This window comes from Melopsittacus undulatus, chromosome 2 (genome assembly GCF_012275295.1).
Source record: "Melopsittacus undulatus isolate bMelUnd1 chromosome 2, bMelUnd1.mat.Z, whole genome shotgun sequence".
Classification (NCBI taxonomy): domain Eukaryota; kingdom Metazoa; phylum Chordata; class Aves; order Psittaciformes; family Psittaculidae; genus Melopsittacus; species Melopsittacus undulatus.
The window spans coordinates 43,491,592-43,513,119 of record NC_047528.1 but is presented as its reverse complement, the minus strand read 5'-3'; the positions used below and the strand labels follow the sequence as shown (position 1 = coordinate 43,513,119).

General features: G+C 40.6%; 1 protein-coding gene across 2 annotated transcripts in view; it reads right to left on the bottom strand.

Annotated features, from left to right (window-relative positions):
- Nucleotides 1–15,407, bottom strand: part of NDFIP2 (Nedd4 family interacting protein 2) — a 46,384-nt gene extending 30,977 nt beyond the window's left edge. For both annotated transcript variants that reach the window (XM_034074552.1, XM_034074553.1), the window contains exon 1: nucleotides 15,295–15,407. In XM_034074552.1, coding sequence (XP_033930443.1) covers nucleotides 15,295–15,330 — 36 coding nt within the window. In that variant the 5' untranslated portion in view covers nucleotides 15,331–15,407. The remainder of the gene's footprint in view (nucleotides 1–15,294) is intronic.
- Nucleotides 15,408–21,528: the final 6,121 nt, after the last annotated feature.

Sequence of the window (21,528 nt, the reverse complement as noted above, 5' to 3'; positions counted from 1 at the left end):
CCCAGATTACCATCAGAACAACTGCCAGGACCTATTAAACTTGAAACAACTGTAAATTAGTGCCTTCCCCTGACCCACCCTCACATTTTAATAGCAGGACACAAAGACATCCTCTGCCTTCACATCTTACTCTGCTCTCATGGTATCTAGCTGACTATATGGAGCTTTACAATTAAAAGAAAGGGAACATTTCATTAACAGACACAGTACACTTAAACTGTTTATACAAGTATTTCAGTCCCAGCTTTCACAGACCTCAAACTACAGCACATTCAGGCTCAAAAGTCATGATGCTCATATTCAAGATATATCTACGTTTGGACACTTAAAATTCAAAGTTCAATCAAGGAGCAATGGCCGTCAGCCACTAATGACTCAAAATCTCATGGTAACTACTAAAGAGCATACAATACAGGAAAGAAATACTCATTTCCTTCATATGATTTCCACCCTATATTATCTTCAGTTTCTTTCCAAGGAAAAGCTCCATAAAACAAGGATTCACTTTCATTCCAGAAGTTAAAATAATGTCAGACCTTTCGGCACCAAAATATTGTGGAGAATACATCTAGCTTTATTTTTATATACATATGAGAAATAAATTATTAAAACTTTCTTTAAAGAAGTACTGCACCTCCTCCTGTAATTTATTTCCTTAAGTCTGTTATTTTGTTTGTGTAATTATTTCCAAAGTAATCAGATGCAATGCCTTAAACCAGCTGGTATCATACAAAGAACATGAACCACAGGAAAGGCAGAAGCCTTTGCTGAGGGGACTGATGCAGATGCTTCTACTGTTTCAGCTTTTCAAAATGAAAACTTAAACTGGGCGGAAGATTTCATTCTCTACTTCACATTTTTCATTTACCTGCAGATAGTAATTTTGTCTGACCTAACTGGTCAAGAGTGGCAATAAAGGCAAGTTACTGAAATATGCCAATAAAAAAAAGAAATCAGGGGAAAATGGCATAGCAAGTCTTGTATCACCTGCACCATACATGCATTAGGCTAGAACAAATTTTTCTGATATAAAGTTCATTAAAGCAGCACATGCTCTAGTCATAGTGTAACACAAACAGTACTATTTGTGTTACCTCATTTTACGCACATTTCAAAAGCTGCTCTTTTCCCATTTGATTCACACAAATCAATACATTATAAAATCATTGCAACATAATTAACTTCAACAGCACACTGAAAGCACTTTAGAAGACTTTCTTTATAAACATACACTATTTTCATGCTATTTATATAATTTAAGTGAAGCATAAAATTATGCAGAAGATACTGTCACAACATGGGGAAAAAACTCCAAACAACTAGCCAGCTTTCTTTTTCTGTTTCTTTTTATACCTTTATCACTAGTTTATCATGATGATGCCTGACATTTACATAAGCTTTTACATATGTTTTAGTAGTGACAGTCCTGCCTGAGGCTTCATGTAAATTACTTTTAATGTGTCCTCCTTTCCAGCTTTTGCAATGAGATTACTTTTCTCAAGAAGTTTGGTTCCTCCAGTTTTGACCTCATGCCAGTTCACGGGTTCTTCCAAACAACATTAAAACAAATACAATACATCGGAACTCTGTAATGTTGGACTTAACATCGCGCCTTGAGTAAAAGTGAGGAGACAACTAAGTAGATCATGAAAGTTTAACCTTTGCATGCAAACCAGTCAGTTGATACACTTCCTCCACAAAAAGTAATGCTCTGAGCAACAGAGGTTCATCATCTTCTTACTTTGTAGAAATTACCACTTTGGTCTCCTACAGTCAGTTTTTCAGACTATGCCTAAAGGTCAACCAAAAATATCCACTTACTGCAGTTTCCAGTGACAGAGAGACTGAAGACAGACTCATCTCAAGATTGCCAGTTCAATGCACAAAAAGCATTCTAACATTTCTGCATTAGATCCATGACATCTTCCATACTGGTACAAGGGTATTTATTCCACAGAAATTCTACTGTTGTAAGTACCACAGGTGTAACCAACAGTAGGTTAAAAAGAAAATTGTCATCACCTTCATTAAGCTTTCAGGAAGCTTCTCACTTCTCTGCTTCACATCCAATATTTTCATTTCCTGAAAAATTCAAAGGCCTTTTATACCTGCCAACTGGTAGCGATTTGTAAACCTGTACTAAACTGCTCCCTGCAAACAAGGCTTGAGATTGAGACTTTAAAGCAGAATTCTCTACCTACATAAGAAAAATATCAATTGAACAAATACAAGCTGTGTATTAAACGCTTGTTTTGTAACCACATTTTGCATTTGTCCAGATTTAGTAGTCTAAAAATAGGTTTATTCATCTGTAAATAGCAAAAGAGTAATCTTGGGATTTTCAAGGGGAAAAGTCATACGGAAATCTGGAAATAAAATTTAATTCTGCACCCGATATAAAAATACTTCATGCTAGTGTCAGCTTTGACCTCTGTTTACCCCCTCTATTGTTTCTGAATGAGACCTCATAGTCTCCACAGCTCAGGCTATGGACTATTACATTTTGTTTTTTGAAAACCCCCTAACACCCATACCATTAACCCATAAACACCATTCTAGTGCTAAGATCAATCACCCCTAATTTAGGTCACTAGCAGGCACTGAACAATCAAAATTAGAATTAATAATGTGAAAATTACACTCAGGTAAGACTTTCAAGGACAGAAGAGATAAATAAATCCTTATGCAAAGTAACTGTTTTAATTTTCTTGTTTATCAGGAAAAATGCATCTCCACAACAGCCTTTGAAAAAAGTATTTCACAATTTTGTAAAATAAAAGAATTCTTGAGGAGAACAAAAAACCCCAAACAAATACACAAACAAACCCCTCAAACCACACTGTATTTTAACTTACTAGCTTTCTCCTATCAGTTCTTATGCTCTATCAATAAGGTAGTTTACAAAATCATCAAGCCTTTTTCTTCAGTTGTCTGCCGTAAAACCAACCTACCACAAGTCCATGCAGACCAGCTAGTAGGAAGGCAGCTATGTGTACCAAATGCATTCTCTCCCGAAATAGTCCTGGCCACAGCCGCAACACTCCAAAGAAACATCATCCTCAAGATTAATAAATACGGAAGATCTAAGTAATCAACCCTATAAAGTACTGAAGTACATGCCAGTGAACCACAAAAGTCTAGCAACTATTTGCTAATTTTTGCTTTCATGTATTTAAAATTACGTTATCAAATTTGATCAGAATTCCTGACTGTATAGACAAGATCCACATCATTTTTTTCCTCACCATCCCATAACTTCGCAAGCATAAGCTATACTGTACCCAGATCTAGCATTAGCCCCTCATGACATGGGAGTGGGTTGGGTTTTTTTTCTTAATGCATCTCTGCAGAAAGTTTTCAAGAGTAGTCAGTATGCTAGAAGGTCAAAAGTGTTAAAGCTGCACTAGAAGCAGGAAAGCGGAACAAAAGTAGGCTGCTGCCATTCCACAGCTGTGTAGAAATACCAAGCCTCTGCTAAATAAGGATTAGGTACCATGGAAACCCACAACCTCTGGAGGCAAACTTCTATGTTGTAATAGAACAGCCCTTCTGCCAAAGTGAGACTCCTCATACATAAATGATCCATAGCAAGTGACAGCATTTTACATGTGCTTCATAAATCACTCCAGTCAGTTTTGTTCAACTATGGATCTTTAACCTATTGGGTTTTTTTTATTATTTCTAAATTATTCAGAAATAATGCTGAATACTGGAACTGTGACATGATCCAAAAAGATTCTTCATATTTACTGTGAAATTATGAACCTGGCATAGTTTCCAAGAGTTTTTGCTATTACATTACTATAGGAATTAATTGTGAAATTTGTCAACAAAAAAACGCTATGTCTATAAATACTAATAAAGACTATTGCCGAGACCAACATTTTTCAAATCTTCAAGCATGAGTATAAAAACATATTTCTAGAAAAAGAGCTAGTAAACGCTTACTTTAAAGCTTGTACACAATGATGTACTGCAACTCTGACCTACTCTAGAATGCAGAAGTTACTCAAGAGATTACCACATACCATGTAGCCTTCTGTTTGTCAAATGGTAACTTGAGAACATGTTGAAGAACTTGTGTAAATTCTGTAAACAAAGTATAACATTTCTGAATCCTTGAATGCTTTCTGCTTAGAAGTGAGAGATCCATTAATAAAAAGGAAGTACATTACTGAGACCAGCAGTCATCTATGGAAGTGTTCCATCTCCATCAGGAGGTACATGGACAGCACATGAGCCTTAGTCACGTGTTTCCCATCTATCTTCCCCAGACTCCCCTGATATTCACAGCTGTTACAACCGGTAAAGTGTACATCTCTACCGACCCCATTTGTATCCATTTCAAATCTCATGTGCTTGAATTTATGTTCCTGAATCTGCTAGTACTATCTGCCTCAATTATCTTGTGTATTAACAAACCATGTATGTTAGCTTCTCCTTGTGCACTTTCTTTTCTGTTACTTAAACCAAGCTTCACTAAGCACTCTCCAGTTTTAGTATTTGTTTTAACAATTTGGTGAACAGCTCCACAACTGCTTTATCCACTGCCTTGGTGACTCTGTAAATGATGATCACTTCCAACACCCACCACATATTTCAGACATAATTTGTCAGAAGTCTGCTTCTCTTTACCTTCTGTAGCTCCTCCTGTAAGAGACCAAAACTGCATATAGTGCCCAAAATGCAGGCAGGTTCCAGGTTTCATACTGTAATGCTTCATGTCTATTCCCACTATCTTCCTGATGACAGATAATGCTGCATCAGGATTTGCTTGGCAGCTGCCACTAACTAACAGCTTCAGCTAACCAGCAGTGACAGCTCCAAGAACTTCAAGTCAAAAGGTCATATCTTCACTTACCAGCAGATTTAGAGAATCAGTACAGAACATAGATCTCAGTCACTCTAAAGTTGCACAGAACATACAAAACATGTAAACTTTAAAAGTAGCAGGATAGGAAAACCTGTAAAATTAGGAAGTGGAGAAGAGCAACTCAATATTCAACAGTTAGTTCCAGCTTCCATTTCAGTCGACACCGATCTGGGCTGAAAAATTCAATGTTGATTGGAAAGGCTGAATATTTCTCTAAATACATTATGCATGTTTCACTTAAAGGCCCAAGTACAGTAGGAGGGCTCATGCACAGAACTCCCTAACTAAGACAGCGCAGGAGGATGCTAAAAATAGCAAAATCATTTCACAAGGGAGGGATAAAGAAAAAAGAGGAGCTTCTTCCTGGAGAAATATCATGGAAACTGAAATGCAGAAGCAACATACAGTTTTACCTCAAGTCCCTGACTTAAGAGAAGCAGATAGGAAAGGACTCAAGTTTGTGCCTCCTGTATCAGATAATAAGTAAATGTCCTTAAAAATTCTGCATGAAAACGTCAAGAAAAACTTCAAATGTCTCAACTTCATTGACAACACAAAGCTTTACTGCTTGCGTCTGTGAATAAAGCTAGTGAAGAACAGTTTCCCACTTCACAGTACAGAGGAGCCCAAAATGTAACATTAAATAAATCAGTAGATATTATAAATCAGTAAGACAAAATACACTCTTATTAGTAGGTCAATCATGCCTGAATTTCTCAGTATAACTTATTTTCTTCGTAGCTGGAAACAGTGTACTGAAGCTCCTCAATTTACAGAAATAGACAGAAATTTCAAAGGCTTAAAAAACCTACACACATACACAACACCAGCTGAGCACATTTACTGTGCATCACATGCATAAGAAGAGGCTCTGATGGAAAGAATTCTCTTTTTGATTTGCCTTCTTTCTCTTCCTTCCACTATGGGACTCATAGCTTTAACAAAGTTTAGTAGCAAAGACAAATACAACTCACACAACAGCAATGAACATTAAGGGCCCTTTCTTTAAAGAATATATGTGTATGTCTCAACAGATAGTATCAAATTTTTCCAAGCCTACTGTTAAGAGTGCCAAGCAAGTATTTTAAAGCAAACCTACAAAGTCTGTGGCCCAAAGGACAACTCTCTGAACCTCTCAGTTGCTAGACAGATGATGCACACTTTTGGAAGAAGGCACTTTCCAGCAAGCAGCTAAACAAAACCAAAACAACAGAAAAAGCAGCAGTCCAGGAAGATCACCTCTTTGGAAGAGTGCACAAAATGACCAATCAGTGCTACCTCTAAACCATAGGGAGTATTTAAAAACACAATTAGAAGCAAGAACTGACTTACGTAAGAAAGGAACATGGGCCACACCATTCACCGTCAGCTGAGGCCCAGAACTGCATGGCTTCAGCTCATTTGTTCAAATTATGCATTCTCACTCTAGAATTTGGAACAGTTCTTTAAGCTTGTGCAAGTCTTTTTCCTAATAATTTATTCTACACATTTGATAGAAGTCAATTTTATGACCACAACTCTGGAGTTTCAATTAAGAGCCTTAATGCTTCAGTACATGCCTTAAAAATACCTTACATACTGTTTCCCTTAAATTACAAAATATGACAATTGATTCCAAGTACTATAATTGGAATGGGCAACTGGCCTCAGTACCAGTCAGGACTCTTTGTCCCAGTTGTCTCATCCTTTACCATAGGCATCACTCACTCCTCAAAGTTGGCAAGTGTTAACTACACTAATCATTATCAAAGCAGTGCTTAAACACAAGCTTGTGCTACTTCACACAAAACCAACCCAAAACCCACAAACAAAAAACACACAAAGAAGAAGACCCATCTTATTTCCTGCAATAAGGAGATAAGTGATACTGTCAGCATCCTATTATCAATAACATTTCCTCAAGGCTGCCCTAACACAACACTGGAGATTGCAACCAGATGATCTTTAAGGTCCCTTCCAAACCAAACTGTTCTAGGATTCTATGATCTTTTCAGATTAATCAGGGAAAAGCAAAAACCACATTCAATAATTCAAAAATCCATCTTTAGCAAGGACATGATTCTTACCCCTCCCACTATGAGGCAACATTAATAGAATTACTATCTCAAGGTAAAATGGCTAAAGGCTAAACTATCTAAAGTCTGAAATGGACAAACTATGAATATGTTAGGTTACCATTTTGGGTTTTTGTTTTGTTTTGTTTTTCTTTACTAGAAAGCCACATTTTACAAGAAGGAAGGTGATGAATCTCAGCCAAGCACCTTGATCAGTAACTCAGTAAACAGAAAAATGGGATTACAAACAGAAATAAAGTAATACACATGTTATCGACCAGATTTTTTCATGTCTATCACCCAAAGTTTGGAGGCTTGTTTTCTAAATCCTTCTGTCTGTTCCAAGCACAGCCAGAGGACACACAGTCTGACACACGACTGGGGAGTGACTCAGTATCTAATATTTTGGCTACAGGGTGAACAAGCAATAAATTAGACTATATCAGTTTTGGGCTACTCTTAGCCTGTGATAATGGAAATTATGCTTAAGTGGAATAAACTGTTAAATGTTAAAATGGAAATGTACTTTCCACTTTCACTGTAAAACTCAAAGTTGCAAGGCATCCACATCCTGACATGTGCTGTGAGCCCTGGCTTTACAAGTCTGAAATTACTTGAGCACAAAACAGAAGTTAATCATTTTCACTAAAAACACAGCTGGCCAAGGGGGTACCCATTTTACTAAAACCAGGTAGCTATGACAGTACTTGTCCAGGAAGTGGGAAACCTAAGCCTGAGGCAGCTCAAGCCCACAGCCTTGGTTGCGCAGTAGCTCAGTTTCAGTAGGAAGAGTTGGCAGTGCCTCTCCAATCTAACAACCTGCCAATTTTTTCATTGCTTTCTTTATCATTTCTCAGCATTATTTTTCTTCTCTGTTTGAAAAGGGTTTACCTAGTGTAGGTGTAATGGTACACATCAATTTGTTTATTCCCCTCTCCAAAGCAGAAGATGCACGTGAAGTACAGAAAGAGGTTTGAGGCTATGAAGCTCAACACAACATTCAAATCTACAACTGTAAACTGAGCACTGAGGTCTCACAGTGTTAGATGAGATGACATTACCAGTTGTCACATCTTCCTTGTTTTGCCAACACTGTCACTGGGAAGAAAGTTTCAAAATAAGCCTATAATTAGCAGTTTTGTCAGAAGTACCATATTTTCCTCATTGATAAGACTGCTACTAGTATTATGTATTAACACAGTCTTCATTTCTGAGGTTATCCTAAGGTGGCTCCTCACACAGTTTTCAGATAGGAACAAGCTCAGAATTTCCCTTTTTTTCCAAGTAGCATGAAAGCCACATCTAGCTTGGCTACATCACAGATAACTTCTGCTAAGAACCCTGCTATTTGAAGGCATTTTATTCCTGTTACTAAACTTCAGCCCTTTTTAACAGGATTAGAAGACTTACTAGGTGTGGCATGTATGCATGCCACAGCCAGAAGCTGTCCTTTTACAACACATGAGTTACTGCCACTGCATATATCAGGTAACTTCTGGTTTTGTGCCTCTTTTTGAGAACCTAAAAATCCCAGTTTCACAAGATAGGCTCAAACACAACAGCTTGCTTCCACCAGAAAAGACAGTTCTGTTCCTACCCTGTCCTCCTGTACTACCTTCACAAAGATTCAACCTTAAATTTTGTCCTACCAAGACCTTTGGAGAAATACCCAAGTGCAGTAACACAGGTACATTTTACTGGGTTTCACTACTCATTTTATTTTGTTCAGTATAGTAGAAGTGGTGCCCTACATAACCATTTTGTATCTAAACTATCTCAGGTCCCTCTGTGCCCACACCAAAGAGAAACTGCCCACATGCCACAACCTGTGCCCACATAAAGAACCAGAAAGCTACCGCAGCTTCTGTTACTCGTCTCATACAAGTGAGCCAGCATTTCTTCCTGCAAATCAGTTGCAGATCTGGGTGTTATATCCAGAGCCCCCCAAAACAGATCCAAAACTGAGACAGTGATAGCAATACACAAAGTTAAACCACTAATTTACAATGGGCTGGAATTGAATCATAGAATAGTTAGGGTTGGAAAGGACCTCAAGATCATATAGTTCCAACACCCCTGCCATGGGCAGGGACACCTCACACTAAACCGTGTCACCCAAGGCTCTGTCCAACCTGGCCTTGACCACTGCCAGGGATGGAGAACTCACAACCTCCCTGGGCAACCCAATCCAGTGCATCACCACCCTAACAGTAAAGAATTTCTTCCTTATATCCAGTCTAAACTTCCCCCGTTTATGTTTTAACCCATTACCCCTTGTCCTATCACTACAGTCCCTAACGACCAGTCCCTGCCCAGCATCCTTATACCCCCTCTTCAGGTACTGGAAAGCTGTTATGAGTTCTCCCCACAGCCTTCTCCAGGATGAACAGTCCCAACTTTCTCAGCCTGTCTTCCTATGGGAGGTGATCCAAAGTCCTGATCATCCTTATAGCCCTCCTCTGGACTTGTTCCAACAGTTCCATGTCCTTTTAATGTTGAGGGCACCAGAACTGCACACAATACTCCAGGTGAGGTCTCACGAGAACAGAGTAGAGGGGCAGGATCACCTCCTTTGACCTGCTGGTCATGCTCCTTTTGATGCAGCCCAGAATACGGTTTGGTTTCTGGGCTGTAAGCACACACTGAAGCCAGCTCATGTTCATTTTCTCATTGACCAACATCCCCAAGTCCTTCTCTTCAGGGCTGCTCTGAATCTCTTCAGGGCTGCTCTGAATCTCTTCTCTGCCCAACCTGTAGCTGTGCCTGGGATTGCTCCCACCCAGGTGCAGGACCTTGCACTTGGCATGGTTAAACTTCATCAGGTTGGCATCAGCCCACCTCACAAGTGTGTCAAGGTCCCCCTGGATGGCATTCCTTCCCTCCAGCGTATCAACAGAACCACACAGCTTGGTGTCATCGGCAAACTTGCTGAGGGCACACTCAATCCCACTGTCCATGTCACAGACAAAGATGTTAAACAAGACCTGTCCCAGCACCGATCCCTGAGGGACACCACTCATTACTGGTCTCCAGCTGGACAATGAGCCATTGGCCATAACTCTTTGCATGCAGCCATCCAGCCAGTTCTTTATCCACTGAGTGATCCACCTATCAAATTGATGTCTCTCCAATTTAGAGGCAAGGATGTTGTGTGGGACAGTGTCAAACACTTTGCACGAATAGACAGGAAGAATAGTAACTGATCACCTTCACTTAGGAGACACATAAAAAGAGATCGGAGATTTATTTCTTTGTTCGCATAAAGCGTGAAAGTGCTTTGAAACTTAAAGAAAAGGTAGAAAAAAAAGTAAAATATACTAGTTTTTAAGAACTAACTGCATTACTACTGTATAGGCAAACGTACCTCAACAATTGTAATGTCTTCCTCATTTGTGGCAAGATTCTTCATATAAAATAGGGAAAAGCATTTATAAAACTAGTAAAGCTACTCTGTCAAGAAAAAAATCCATTATGTTTAATAGAAAAATTTGTCACAAATAAAAATGTTACAGAGATACAAAATCTTAAATGTTTATCATTAAATTAAAAGAAATCCATTAAGCTTCAAGGAGAGCCTGTTATTTGAAAGTAACATTTACCTCATTTCAGAAGACCCTCATTTGCCCTTCTAAACTATAAAGGCCTATACTAGGTGTTTCACGTGCAAAAAGCCAGCACACGACAAAATTTTATCTTCAACAATTAAGAACTTCATATCACTAGATATATCAGTGCAATGTTACAAGCAAGCAACAGTAACACTTATCACTTCATGCATCTTTACATAGTACTTTTCAGTATTATAAGCATAGTCCCCTGGATGCTGATTTTATCTTCCAGTTACAGCATCACCACCGCATCTGTGGAAAGCAACAGAATTTCCCTAAGGTAAGCTAGCTCGATCTGTTTAGTAACACAGATTACGTAAGAGTTCTCCAAAGACAATAATTACTCTATAAAGCCTGGTAGATATATTCTACGGCGGTCTTATACCAAGGGTGTACAATAAACAGTATTTATTTTATTTGCCAATCACTATTAAGGCCAGTCCCATGAAAAGAAAGAAGGAGGAAGAGATTGCTCTTTGTGCACATTTCCTGTGTAGGCTGACTTTCATGTTTTTGAGATCTACAAAGACGACTTTGATGAAGGTTTCTAATCAGGTAACACTGCAAGAGTAGAGTCAATGACAATGGAGTTCAGAGATACAGAAAATTAAGCTTTTTTAAACTGTAAAACTATTCACAACATGCAGCATGAAGGCAAATTTACTGGAATAAAGTGTTTACAGTGCCAATTTTCACCTCTCAAGCCCAGCAACACAACTTACATTCATACAAGACTGCACATCACACATCACTTACAAATCCCACCAAACCCAGTTGCTACACTGGCATGGCAAGTTCAGTGACTGCTAAATCGACATGTGTGGACTGCTGTCTTTGGCTTCATCTGTCCCAGTTTGCTACCTACCCATTCTACCACTTACCTACCTAGCTCTGACCACCCCATAAATCAAAGACTGATGCCTACCTGACCCCACACTGATAACCCAAAGCTTTAATCAGGAAAATCTGGGAGGAGCAGCAAGGTGACTATAATTCTTAAGCTGTTCAGCATGTAAATCCTGGAGTATTCAATATTATTTCTGTGTCTAAATCCCTCATATGCACGTGAAGTCTTTCCTCGTGACTCAGTTAACTGGAAAATCACATTTCACAGAAGAAAAAAAAAAAAGCAATCTTGACTTCTAATACTTAGTTGCTTACCAAGTTTTATGCACTGCAGAAAACGGCTGCTTTTTTTTCTTTTGCTCCCAGTACAGAATTCACAAAGCATGATTCAAAACACTATTTCTGTAAACAAAGTGGACTAGGAGCAGACATTTTAGACAAGATAATAATACACAAATGAAGGTCAGACAACAAAAAGCTGGAAGCTAAAATGAATAAGAGGAACGAGCACTGAAGAATTTTTATGTGAATTTTTCTAAAGTTCACGCCTCAGCTCCCTTACCCAAAAAGCAGAACAGGGGACGAAAAAAACACAATAAGGAAATGACACAACTGAGCTGACTACACCTGGAACGAATGTAAAATTTAAGACACGTTTACCAAAAGGACTGCAGCATGCAAGTGACTAAGGGCAAAAAAAACGGAAGTAAAGCAAGAAAACAAAGGTTGGCTAATTTACTTGTGGTGTCATATTCCTTCAGGGAAGCATGACAAATTCTTACCCATCAATTAGCTGTCTTTTTGCCCTATGAAGAGGGGACGAGGAAGGAGGGGTAGAAAGAAGTACAGATCACACATGTCCGTGGAAGGCAGTTACCTAATTCCTGCTCTCTGCTCACAACACTTTGCTGCAGACCCAAGTACCAGCTTCCCAACAGTTGCCTGGTTTCAACACTTTTATACTGCTCTTTAAATAAATCACAGGCATGCAAGGAAGAGTAAAATGCAGAACAAAGCTTTAGCGCTATTTCTGACAGAGATAAAATGCAAGAGAAGCTGAGTGTTAGCTTTATGATTAGACATTTTCTGTTTCATAAGAAGCCATAAAACTGGCCAGTTGTGCTAAAGCTCAAAGCTAATTGTCTGCTATTCTGAAAAGTCTTTAAGTTGCTTGAAGAAACCACAAATAAAAAGAGGCAGCAGTGAGATGGCTCTTCAACCCCACTAAGTGCTACTGTCACTGCCAGGAACAGATATGCAAGTCAGTAAGTAATTCTTTTATTCTTTTGATAATAACGTACTATTGCCTATAATTCCATTTAGAAGAGGACTTGCCCTGAATAAAGTAAAACAGACCAGTGAGAAGTAAAGGCAAAATTGCGGGGGAGGGAGGGAAGGCATTTGTTATCATTAATGAGAAAACAACCAAAAAAAAGACATAGAGTGAGCATAGCAGCACCCAGAATTTGTAAACAGCACTAGGGGGGTGGACCATTCACAACACCAGTATTAAACACATTAAGTCCTATTTTTCTTCTGTATTTTGTCCTTAAAAATTAGGACACTTCCATAACAATCTGCAATAATCTATTGCTTCCTACCTATCACAGCCATTATGGAAGCAAATGCATCATAACAATATCACACACTTGAATAATCAGGTGCTAATCAACTCTATCTACAATTGCCTTACTCCTTCCATTCTCTGACCCAACACACAAAGTCAGTAACATCACAAAAATCTCAATGTCTGCAAGCCAGCTATGACAGAAGATTAAACACCACACTCTTTCCTATGGAACAGGAATCAGTAAGATGGTATTTTAAAATCTGGAGTAAATCAGAGGCTAAGTCAGCACTTTCACTGTGATTTAAAACAAATTCAATGGAAATTAACATGCTCTAATTACTAAGCCTTTACGGAACACTTCCATAACAAAATCCAATGACACAAATTGACCGCAAAGTTTAACATTCACAAGCAACTGAGTAGGCCAACTTCTATCTTCAAATAGTAAGATAAACCCTTTTGGAAGGCCACACCAAAATTGGGCACCAGCACCATCGCTAGATGTTCCAAATGAAATGTGACATAAAAACAGTACACAGGCAAATTATTTCTTTGCTTCATCTTACCATATTTTTTCCCACTCCTTTGGGTAACGTAATTAAAATTTTCCTTGTATCTGTCTGAAGTGTAATAGCATATAGTCTTAAGGCCTTCTAAGTCATATGCAGGTTATTTCAGGCCTCAGGGAAGACAGCATTTGTAAGCTCTTAAGAAAAAGCTCTGCCAGCATTTACCATTCTCCGCTGCAAAGGAGGTGGAGTGACCTTAGGACTTCTGCTGATTCCAAGTTATGGTAGCATAGTGCATGAAGAGTACCATGCTGAAAAGCACTGACCCATAAAGCACTTGGAGACTGACTAGCGTCCTCAAATCATACGTCACGCCTGAGAAGCTGTAGGGTGATCATCAGCTACACAATAGTCGCAGTATATCATCATGCAAAAGCACAAAGATTTACCACACTGTAAACCTACCAAAACAAATATTCCAAACCCATTACAATGGATTTACTCTTTTTTTATTTTTTTCAGATCATAACCTAGGAACAATCTGAATATAAGAACCAGTATTTAGCTCTATACATGCACAGAAGTCAATGCAATGACTTCCATGGACTGCTCAAGCTGTAAAACAGGATTTAGCAGAAGACTGCAGTAGAAATCTGAATTACAGACATCAGCGGAGATTTCAGACTTCTACTGTATACCCTTACACACACAGCAAAGCCATGAAGCACAAGGGACTGAAAGATAAAATTGAAACCTCTAAGGAGTCTGACTGTACCCAAATGATTTTTTTGTGACCAGTAATCAAAAAAGCTTACATATTTTGAGTATAACTGACATTAAATTAATGACTGTAAGACTAAAATAACCAATGTTAAACTAATGGCTGTTAGAAACAAGCAGTACACTCAATTCGGGCAGAAGGACAACCTTTGCATCCTAAATTATTATTATTGTACCAGAATTCAGGAAGAAAAGCACGGACATTGAAATCGAACGCAATGGACCGCAAAGCACTGAGGACTGTTCTTTACAGCAAGACTTGCGTCTGTGCGTGTGCATATATACACGCACACAGCCAGTTACTGAAGACCAGTCTCCTGCATTTCACAACCCCTCCACTTCACCTAAAGTAAACCAACGTACACGTGTTTGTGTACACAAACACATACGGCTTAAAGATGACAACATACGTACACGCATCACCCGCTGTCCCTGTGCCAGGCACCCAGGAGCTATGAAGAGTAACCAGGTCCCAGAGCAGAACCGCCGCTCGGCTCGCAGGCACGCACTGGCTCACCGGCAGAGCGAACCCTGCCCTTCCCCTGCTGCGCAGGGGGCAAACGCGAGCCGTTGTCCTGCTCGGACTGAGCTCTCCCAGAGGCCCGCCACTCCCCCGACACCGGCGGGGCAAAACCCGCCGCCCCCAGACCGGGACCAACCGCCGAGGGGCGGCCAGAGGGAGGGGGAGGGAACGGGCGAAGCCGGTTTCTAGTGCAGGCCAGCGGCGGAGCCAGGGCTGGCTCGACGCCTCCTCAGAGGCCGGGAGCCTCGGGAGGAAGGTGGAGGGGAAAGGCCACCGGGGCCGCGCCACCCGGGCAAGGCCCGGCTGTCAGCGTCGGGCCGCCGCCGCCCGGGGAGGGGACTGGGCCGCTCTCGGGTTGGGCCGTAGCTGGAGAAGCGCCAGGCGTTCCCCGACAAAGCCCCACGCCTGAGAGCCAGGAACCAGGGGTGGCGGAAGGAGACCCCGATCTCCCCCTCCCGCGCCGCCCTCCCCAGCCCGACCCGAGGATACGGGGGAAGGCCAGCGGGGCCTTGCCAGGGACGCCGCACTCACCACTTGGTAACGGCTGGCGGGCTGGTGGTGATCCATCCTGTCCGCCCGCCGACACGAACCGTCACGGCCGCGGCTGCTCCCACCGTCCCCGCGCCTCGTCGCGTTCCTCGGCCCCTCCCCCGCCCGCTCCCCCGGAGCTGCCACCTCCCCGGCCCGGCCCTGCCCTGGCCCGGCCAGCCCCGCTGCGGCCGCCCCTCTGCCCGCCCCGGGGGCGGAGCCGGCGCATCCCTCACCCCCAGACAGGGGAGCTGCCGGCGGATGCACACCGCACGTGTGACGTCACGACGCTGCGTGCCGCGTATGCGCGCAGGTGGCTGCGAGCTCGGCCTGGGAGTAGGGGGGGGGTTCGGGAGTTGTGTTCGTCTTTGCAGCACTCTTGCTCTTCTGTCTGCCGCCCCGAGGTCATTCCTGTACCCGTGTTCCCTTCGCTCGCTCGTCTGTGGGCATCGCCGTCTTCACTGCCGCTGCTGAGGGCACTGGGGCTTCGTGCCTCCTCTCGATCCCTTAGGCCTGGGACTGTTGGAGGCTCTGGCTCTGCCGCGGGCGTGCACACTGTGCTGTGCTGAGCTGAGCTGTGAGGCGCTGAGCCCTCTGGCCGTGCCGGCGGCTGCCCTCGACCTCTTCCTGGGTGGTGTACGTGCTGCCTACCTCATGACTGGGCATCAGCCCTTTCACTTGCCTACGCAGTACGATCCCATGAGGCTGTTGTGTCCCAAACCCCGTACCTTGCTTAGACGCCTTCCTGGGACAAGAAGTAGGATAATGCCACAGAAGACATCTTAGGGATCGGGGGTATTGATAGTACTGATTTTAAATGGGTAACTACCTAAAGTAATTACGAGTCATGAGCCCTTTTGCTGTCCTGTTGAAGACGAAACACTGTTGTTTGACAAGAAAATGTGACTTCTTGCTTCTTCCATAAAATCATGAATGCTTATATGTTTATGACCTGGGCTAAACCAGTGAAAAACACTACCTATATTGGCAGATCATATGAGATTGACTTGTCCCTAGCTTCCAAAACTCAGACATGCAACTGTGATATGAAACAATTCAGCAATAGCTGTAGCTGCAGTATAACTGCAGCTGGAGTATAACTGATCTGCCAGGTAAATGCTCGCACAAAAGCAGCTTCCTGCTGTCACTGGTGTCTCACATGCAAAACTTCATCCCACGGCCCAGATCAGCACCTTCATATACACTGCTTGCCAGTATGGAAGCTGACCTGTGCAGCAGGGTAAGTGTTTTTGTGCAGGCAGTTATTACAGGTAATCTGGGTGAGGGCTCAGAGTTGTGGAGTAGAGTTCCAGTGTGTGAGAGTAGGAGGGCAGAGAACTGAGGAGCCAGCTTGCGCTTTTGTTTCTAGACAGGGTGCGGGTGAATGCATGCAGGATTCTGAGGGAGGAGGAGGAGGCAGAAGCATGAGGCTTTCTGTGTGTGCTTGCAGCCCGTATCTGGCTAATGCAGCAGTTACTGAAACTACCCAAACAAAACAAGTTTGGGAAGTTCAGGCCTACTCTTGTTGCTTGTATTTATTATGTGCCTAATACAAGAACTGTGCTTACGCATCAAAAGCCCTATCAGTTAGGAATCAAAGTTGGCAGAGAAATATAGGTTAGAAATGGATTAATATTATTATTTTCCTATCAGGATTTCCTCCTGTTTCCTCTTCTCTACATAATGAAAGTTTCTGTGTTTAATTATTCAGGTTTAAAAGGAACAGTTATTAGTAGAGGTCATGCTGAGGTTAAGAATAGTTTGTACAGAGTACTGCACTGTGCTTCAGTTACCAAATAGAAGGAAAGTGTCTTTAATTATATGACCAGATTTCATGGGAAATGGAATTTGGACCATTTGTGTAATAGGTTTAACTTATAGTATCTCCTATATTGTTAGAAACAAACTTCCCCAAAGTAAACTATTTCTGAAGTGTTGCATGTGACATCTGAGCCCAGGAAAGTGGTGTTCAAATCAGAAATAGAGTGTTGATCTCAAAGGTTGAAGATGTCACCTCACATCCATGGTTTTTGCAAGTGGTTTTTTGTATCTCAGCTCTGTGGAGCACACTGTCCTAGAAACTCCAACTTGGGCCCCTGTTAATAGCAGCCAAATAGCACTGCAGTCTGTAAATGTTAGAATACAATTGTGCAGGCATTTATTGAGGTGTAACTTTCAGTTTTGAGCATGTGCAAATCACTTTTAATGGAAGAAAAGCCAGTAGCCAAGAAACAGTATCTGTAACAGGGAAACTAGAAAATACTCCATAGAGCTTAGGAAAAGAGTCAGTTGAGGCAGGGGTAGGTTTAGTACAAGTAATAAAGGTGTGTGGTGGAGAAGGAGTTCCTTACCTGGGGACAAATTTTGAATGGGTGATACAGCTTAGGAGATACTCAAGGACCCAGCTTCTTTTTCTTCAGGAATGTTATCTTCAGGAAGTGTACTTATGAGACATCCTCCAAACAGACAATGTGACTAATTTAGGCTTTAAGTATGTCCATCTTTTAGTTCTTATTCTTTCTGGAGCATTGTAGTTTTTTTTTTCTTTTTTTTTTTTTTTTTTAACTGGGTAGGAGGCTGTGTCATTATGAAGGTAGAAGGCTGAAAAAGGATGACCTGAATTTCTGCCAGATCCTTGTATTTTCAAAACAGTGCTATTTCTATATTTTAATTTAGCTGTCCGGTTCCAGAGGTTGTGACTATGGCACAATATTAACCTATAATGCAAAGTAATGGTAAGCACTAAGGCATCTTTGAATCATAAAACAGTTGAGGTTGGAAGGACTTCTTGATGTCCTCTGGCCTAACTTCCCTGCTCAGGAAGCCCAAGACCATCGGCTTTTGAATATTTCCAAGGATGAAGACATGAGAAGCTCTCTGGGCAACCTGTCCCAGTGCTCAATCATTCTTACAGTAAAAAAAAAAAACAAAACTCACTTTTCCTGATGTTCAGAGGGAACCTCCTATGTTTCAGATTTTGTCCATTGCCTCTGCTCCTGTGTCTGCACCTAGAAGTGCCTGGCTGCATCCTCTTTGCACCCTCCCTTCATGTGTTTATATACATTGATAAGACCCCCCCTGAGCCTTCTCCAGGGTAAGAGCCCCAGGTCTCAGAGACTTTCCTCACAGGAGAGATGCTCTGGTTCCTTCATTGCCTTGGTGACCCTTTTTTGGACCCTCTCCAGTGTGTCTATGTCTCTCCTGTACTCACCTGTACAAAATATATATAATGTGAGAACTGAATGTGTATTTCAAACTGTTAGGACTTGTTGAAAGAGTAACCCATGTTGACTAAAACACTTCAATACTAGTTTTAAGATTTAATTTTTCAGTTTGACCTTCTTAAACCGTAAAGGCCTGCCGTGACAGTAATGGTTAGCACTGTAATCACACAGTAAATTGTTTATTGTAAAATATCTGTATTTAAGGAAACATAAATAGTGTTCTAAATAGCCTGTAAACAAAAAAGTATCAAAATGGCATTTAAAAGAAAGTATTGCTTCAGATTTGTTTTACAAAACAAGAAACTTAATTGCTGTTGGTCAGCAAGTTTCCAACAGTTTCAACTTTGCTCCACTACAAAAACAAGCCAAGAAGAGAATCTTGGTAGTAATAGCTGTTGCAACTCAGATCTGTGGAAAGTTGACTTGAAGGATGTCATCTGAACTCGGACAAGTCTGAACATAAGTGTACGCAAGCCAGCAGTAGAAGACTTAGCAATTTTAAACTTGTTTTTCATTCATTATTGAGACAATGGCCAGCAAATAAGAACTATACTGAACTTTAGATTTTTTCACCTGTATAAGCCTATTAAATTTTTTAAGGTTTCTGATGGAATTTAGTTAGATTCCAGAACTAGGTTCATTTTATCATAATAAACACACAAAAAAACATACTGCATATTTCTGTTATTCTACAGTTCTGTACTCTTTTAAGTAAATATTACGCTTAGGGCCTTATTCTGCTGTCTTTGTAAATCATTTAGAATAAAAGCTTCTATATAATGTCTATTCAAATACTTAAGAAAGAAAAGGTTTCAGGTTTTTTTTCAGGATAGCTTTGTTTTGTATTGTAAGCATTGGTTTTCAAACCTCAAGTACATGTAATTCAGTGGTATATAAACAAATTTTTCCAAATGTAAATCTTAATGTAATTAATGTACCTAATTTATTCATTGACTGACATGAAACCAGGCTCTGAATTTACTGAGTGTATTTGTTTACCTCACTGTTTTCAAACTCAGTTTATAAACTCTTTAACTCCATGTTCTTGGTTATGTAAACTGCACAAGATACCTGATCTCTGCATGGGTTTAGATAGCTACTTTAAGCAGGAAGTTGGCTTAAAGAAACAACTGGGACTGAACTTTTAGAAAGAAACAGCAGGAGGTTGGCTTGCTTTGCTTCATCTTTTTCTCACCTTTTTTAGGCAACATAGGCAATGCCAGAGGCATCATTAATAGGAATACTGGACTACTTTTAAGATTTCATAGCTGAATACAGACTTTTAATTATATTGTCATCAGATATCTTTGTTCAGTGTGTATGTACATGTGCGTAGTCTTATAAATCTGGTCCTTGGATATGCCCAAATACCATGCTGATATACCTGAACCAGCTTTAAATGTCATTGCTGCAACACAGAGCTCAGGGTGGGAAACCGCTCAAATATTTGCCTTGGTCTAGGGCTGATTTTGCAGTCTGTGTGGATCTCTGTTCTGCCACAGCTATTTCCTGTTAGTCACAGAGACAGTTTGAAACTAGTTCAGGTATATTCTGACAAGCACATCATAGTGCGTAGCTGCACTTTGTCTAGATCAGTAGCTTGGTCAGATCGCTGTCTCTGTTGCCTCTCTTACAACCTACATTAATAACTTTTGATGTAAAGCAGGAGACCAGGGACATGAAGGAACATTATCTGGCAGACATAGCTACACTTAAGGCAAATTCAGGGAGCTAGTGGTGACATTAGCAGCAGCATGCTCAGCTTCTTCAGTGTAGCTTGGTGGTTTTGCAAAAAAAAAGAGCATGTGAGCTGCTACTGGAAGACAAGTGCTTAGCCAGCGTTGCAGAGTAAGCTGTGAATCTAGAGGAAATGGTACAGAGCCCATAAATAAATGCTGAGGCAGCATGTGCTTGTCTCTCAGAGTAGATTTTTCTTAAAAACTCATATTTCCACATAATGTGATCCAGACTGCATGTTGCTGTGAAGAATGGATGCAAAGGTTGACACCATTTCACACAGATGACAGGGAAGTGTCTTGACACTAAGTAGGAAAGACCTGCTAAGTCCTACCTCTTTGGAGAGGCATGTGGTCTTTGAGAGAAGTCAGTACAAAGCAGGAGAATCCCAGGCATAAACACATGAGTGTGTGCCAGTTTGAAGTTGTTCTCTTTAAAACTATCTCCTTTCTTTAAAGTCTGTAAGTTTATAACTTTTTTTTTGAAAATGCCTTGTAATAAAACGTAATAATCTGAATACTTGTATGTAACAAACACCAATGTTGGGCACTACCTGAAAAAACCAACAAACAACAAAACCAAGAAGCAATTGCAATTCTGTAAAACTTATATGGTATAGTTTTTCAGATACAGAACTGATGTTAAAAACATAGTCTTGACAATAGCCAACATGTGCTGCTATGGAAATAAACAGTGTTTAACAAACAAAAAAAATTCCCATATGGCTTTGAAATTTCCATTTAACAAATAGGGTAGAATGGAATGTGCAGGAGAAGGCAGAGTCGATAAAACTTATGACAGTAGAGCAGAAATGCATCTATAGAATGCAAATACACACCAAACTGTGAAGGAATGTGGGAAATTTGTGAGAAAATACTTCCAGTTAGAAAACAACAACAAAAAAATCCGCAAACCCTTGAGGTCTTTTGGAAAAAATAAATAAACTGAGGAAATGGCAGAAAATACCAGCAGCAATAGGGTTTGTGCATGGAAAGCCAATACAGATGGGTGATGCAAGAAGCAACACGTTATGAAGTCCTATTTGGACAAAACATTTCCCCTCTGATCTTGGCAATAATTGTTTTGGGTTTTTTTGCTTATCAATAAGATATGATTAAGCAGAAAGATTAATGTGTATTTCTTAGGAAAATGATTATTCAAACATTTGTTCAGCCATTAATCTGAAAGTGACTTTGTTTTTAAATTGGTTGTACACAAAAAAAAAAAAACCAAACAGTTAAGGACTGGATGTCATCTGAAAATCATTTTTTTAATC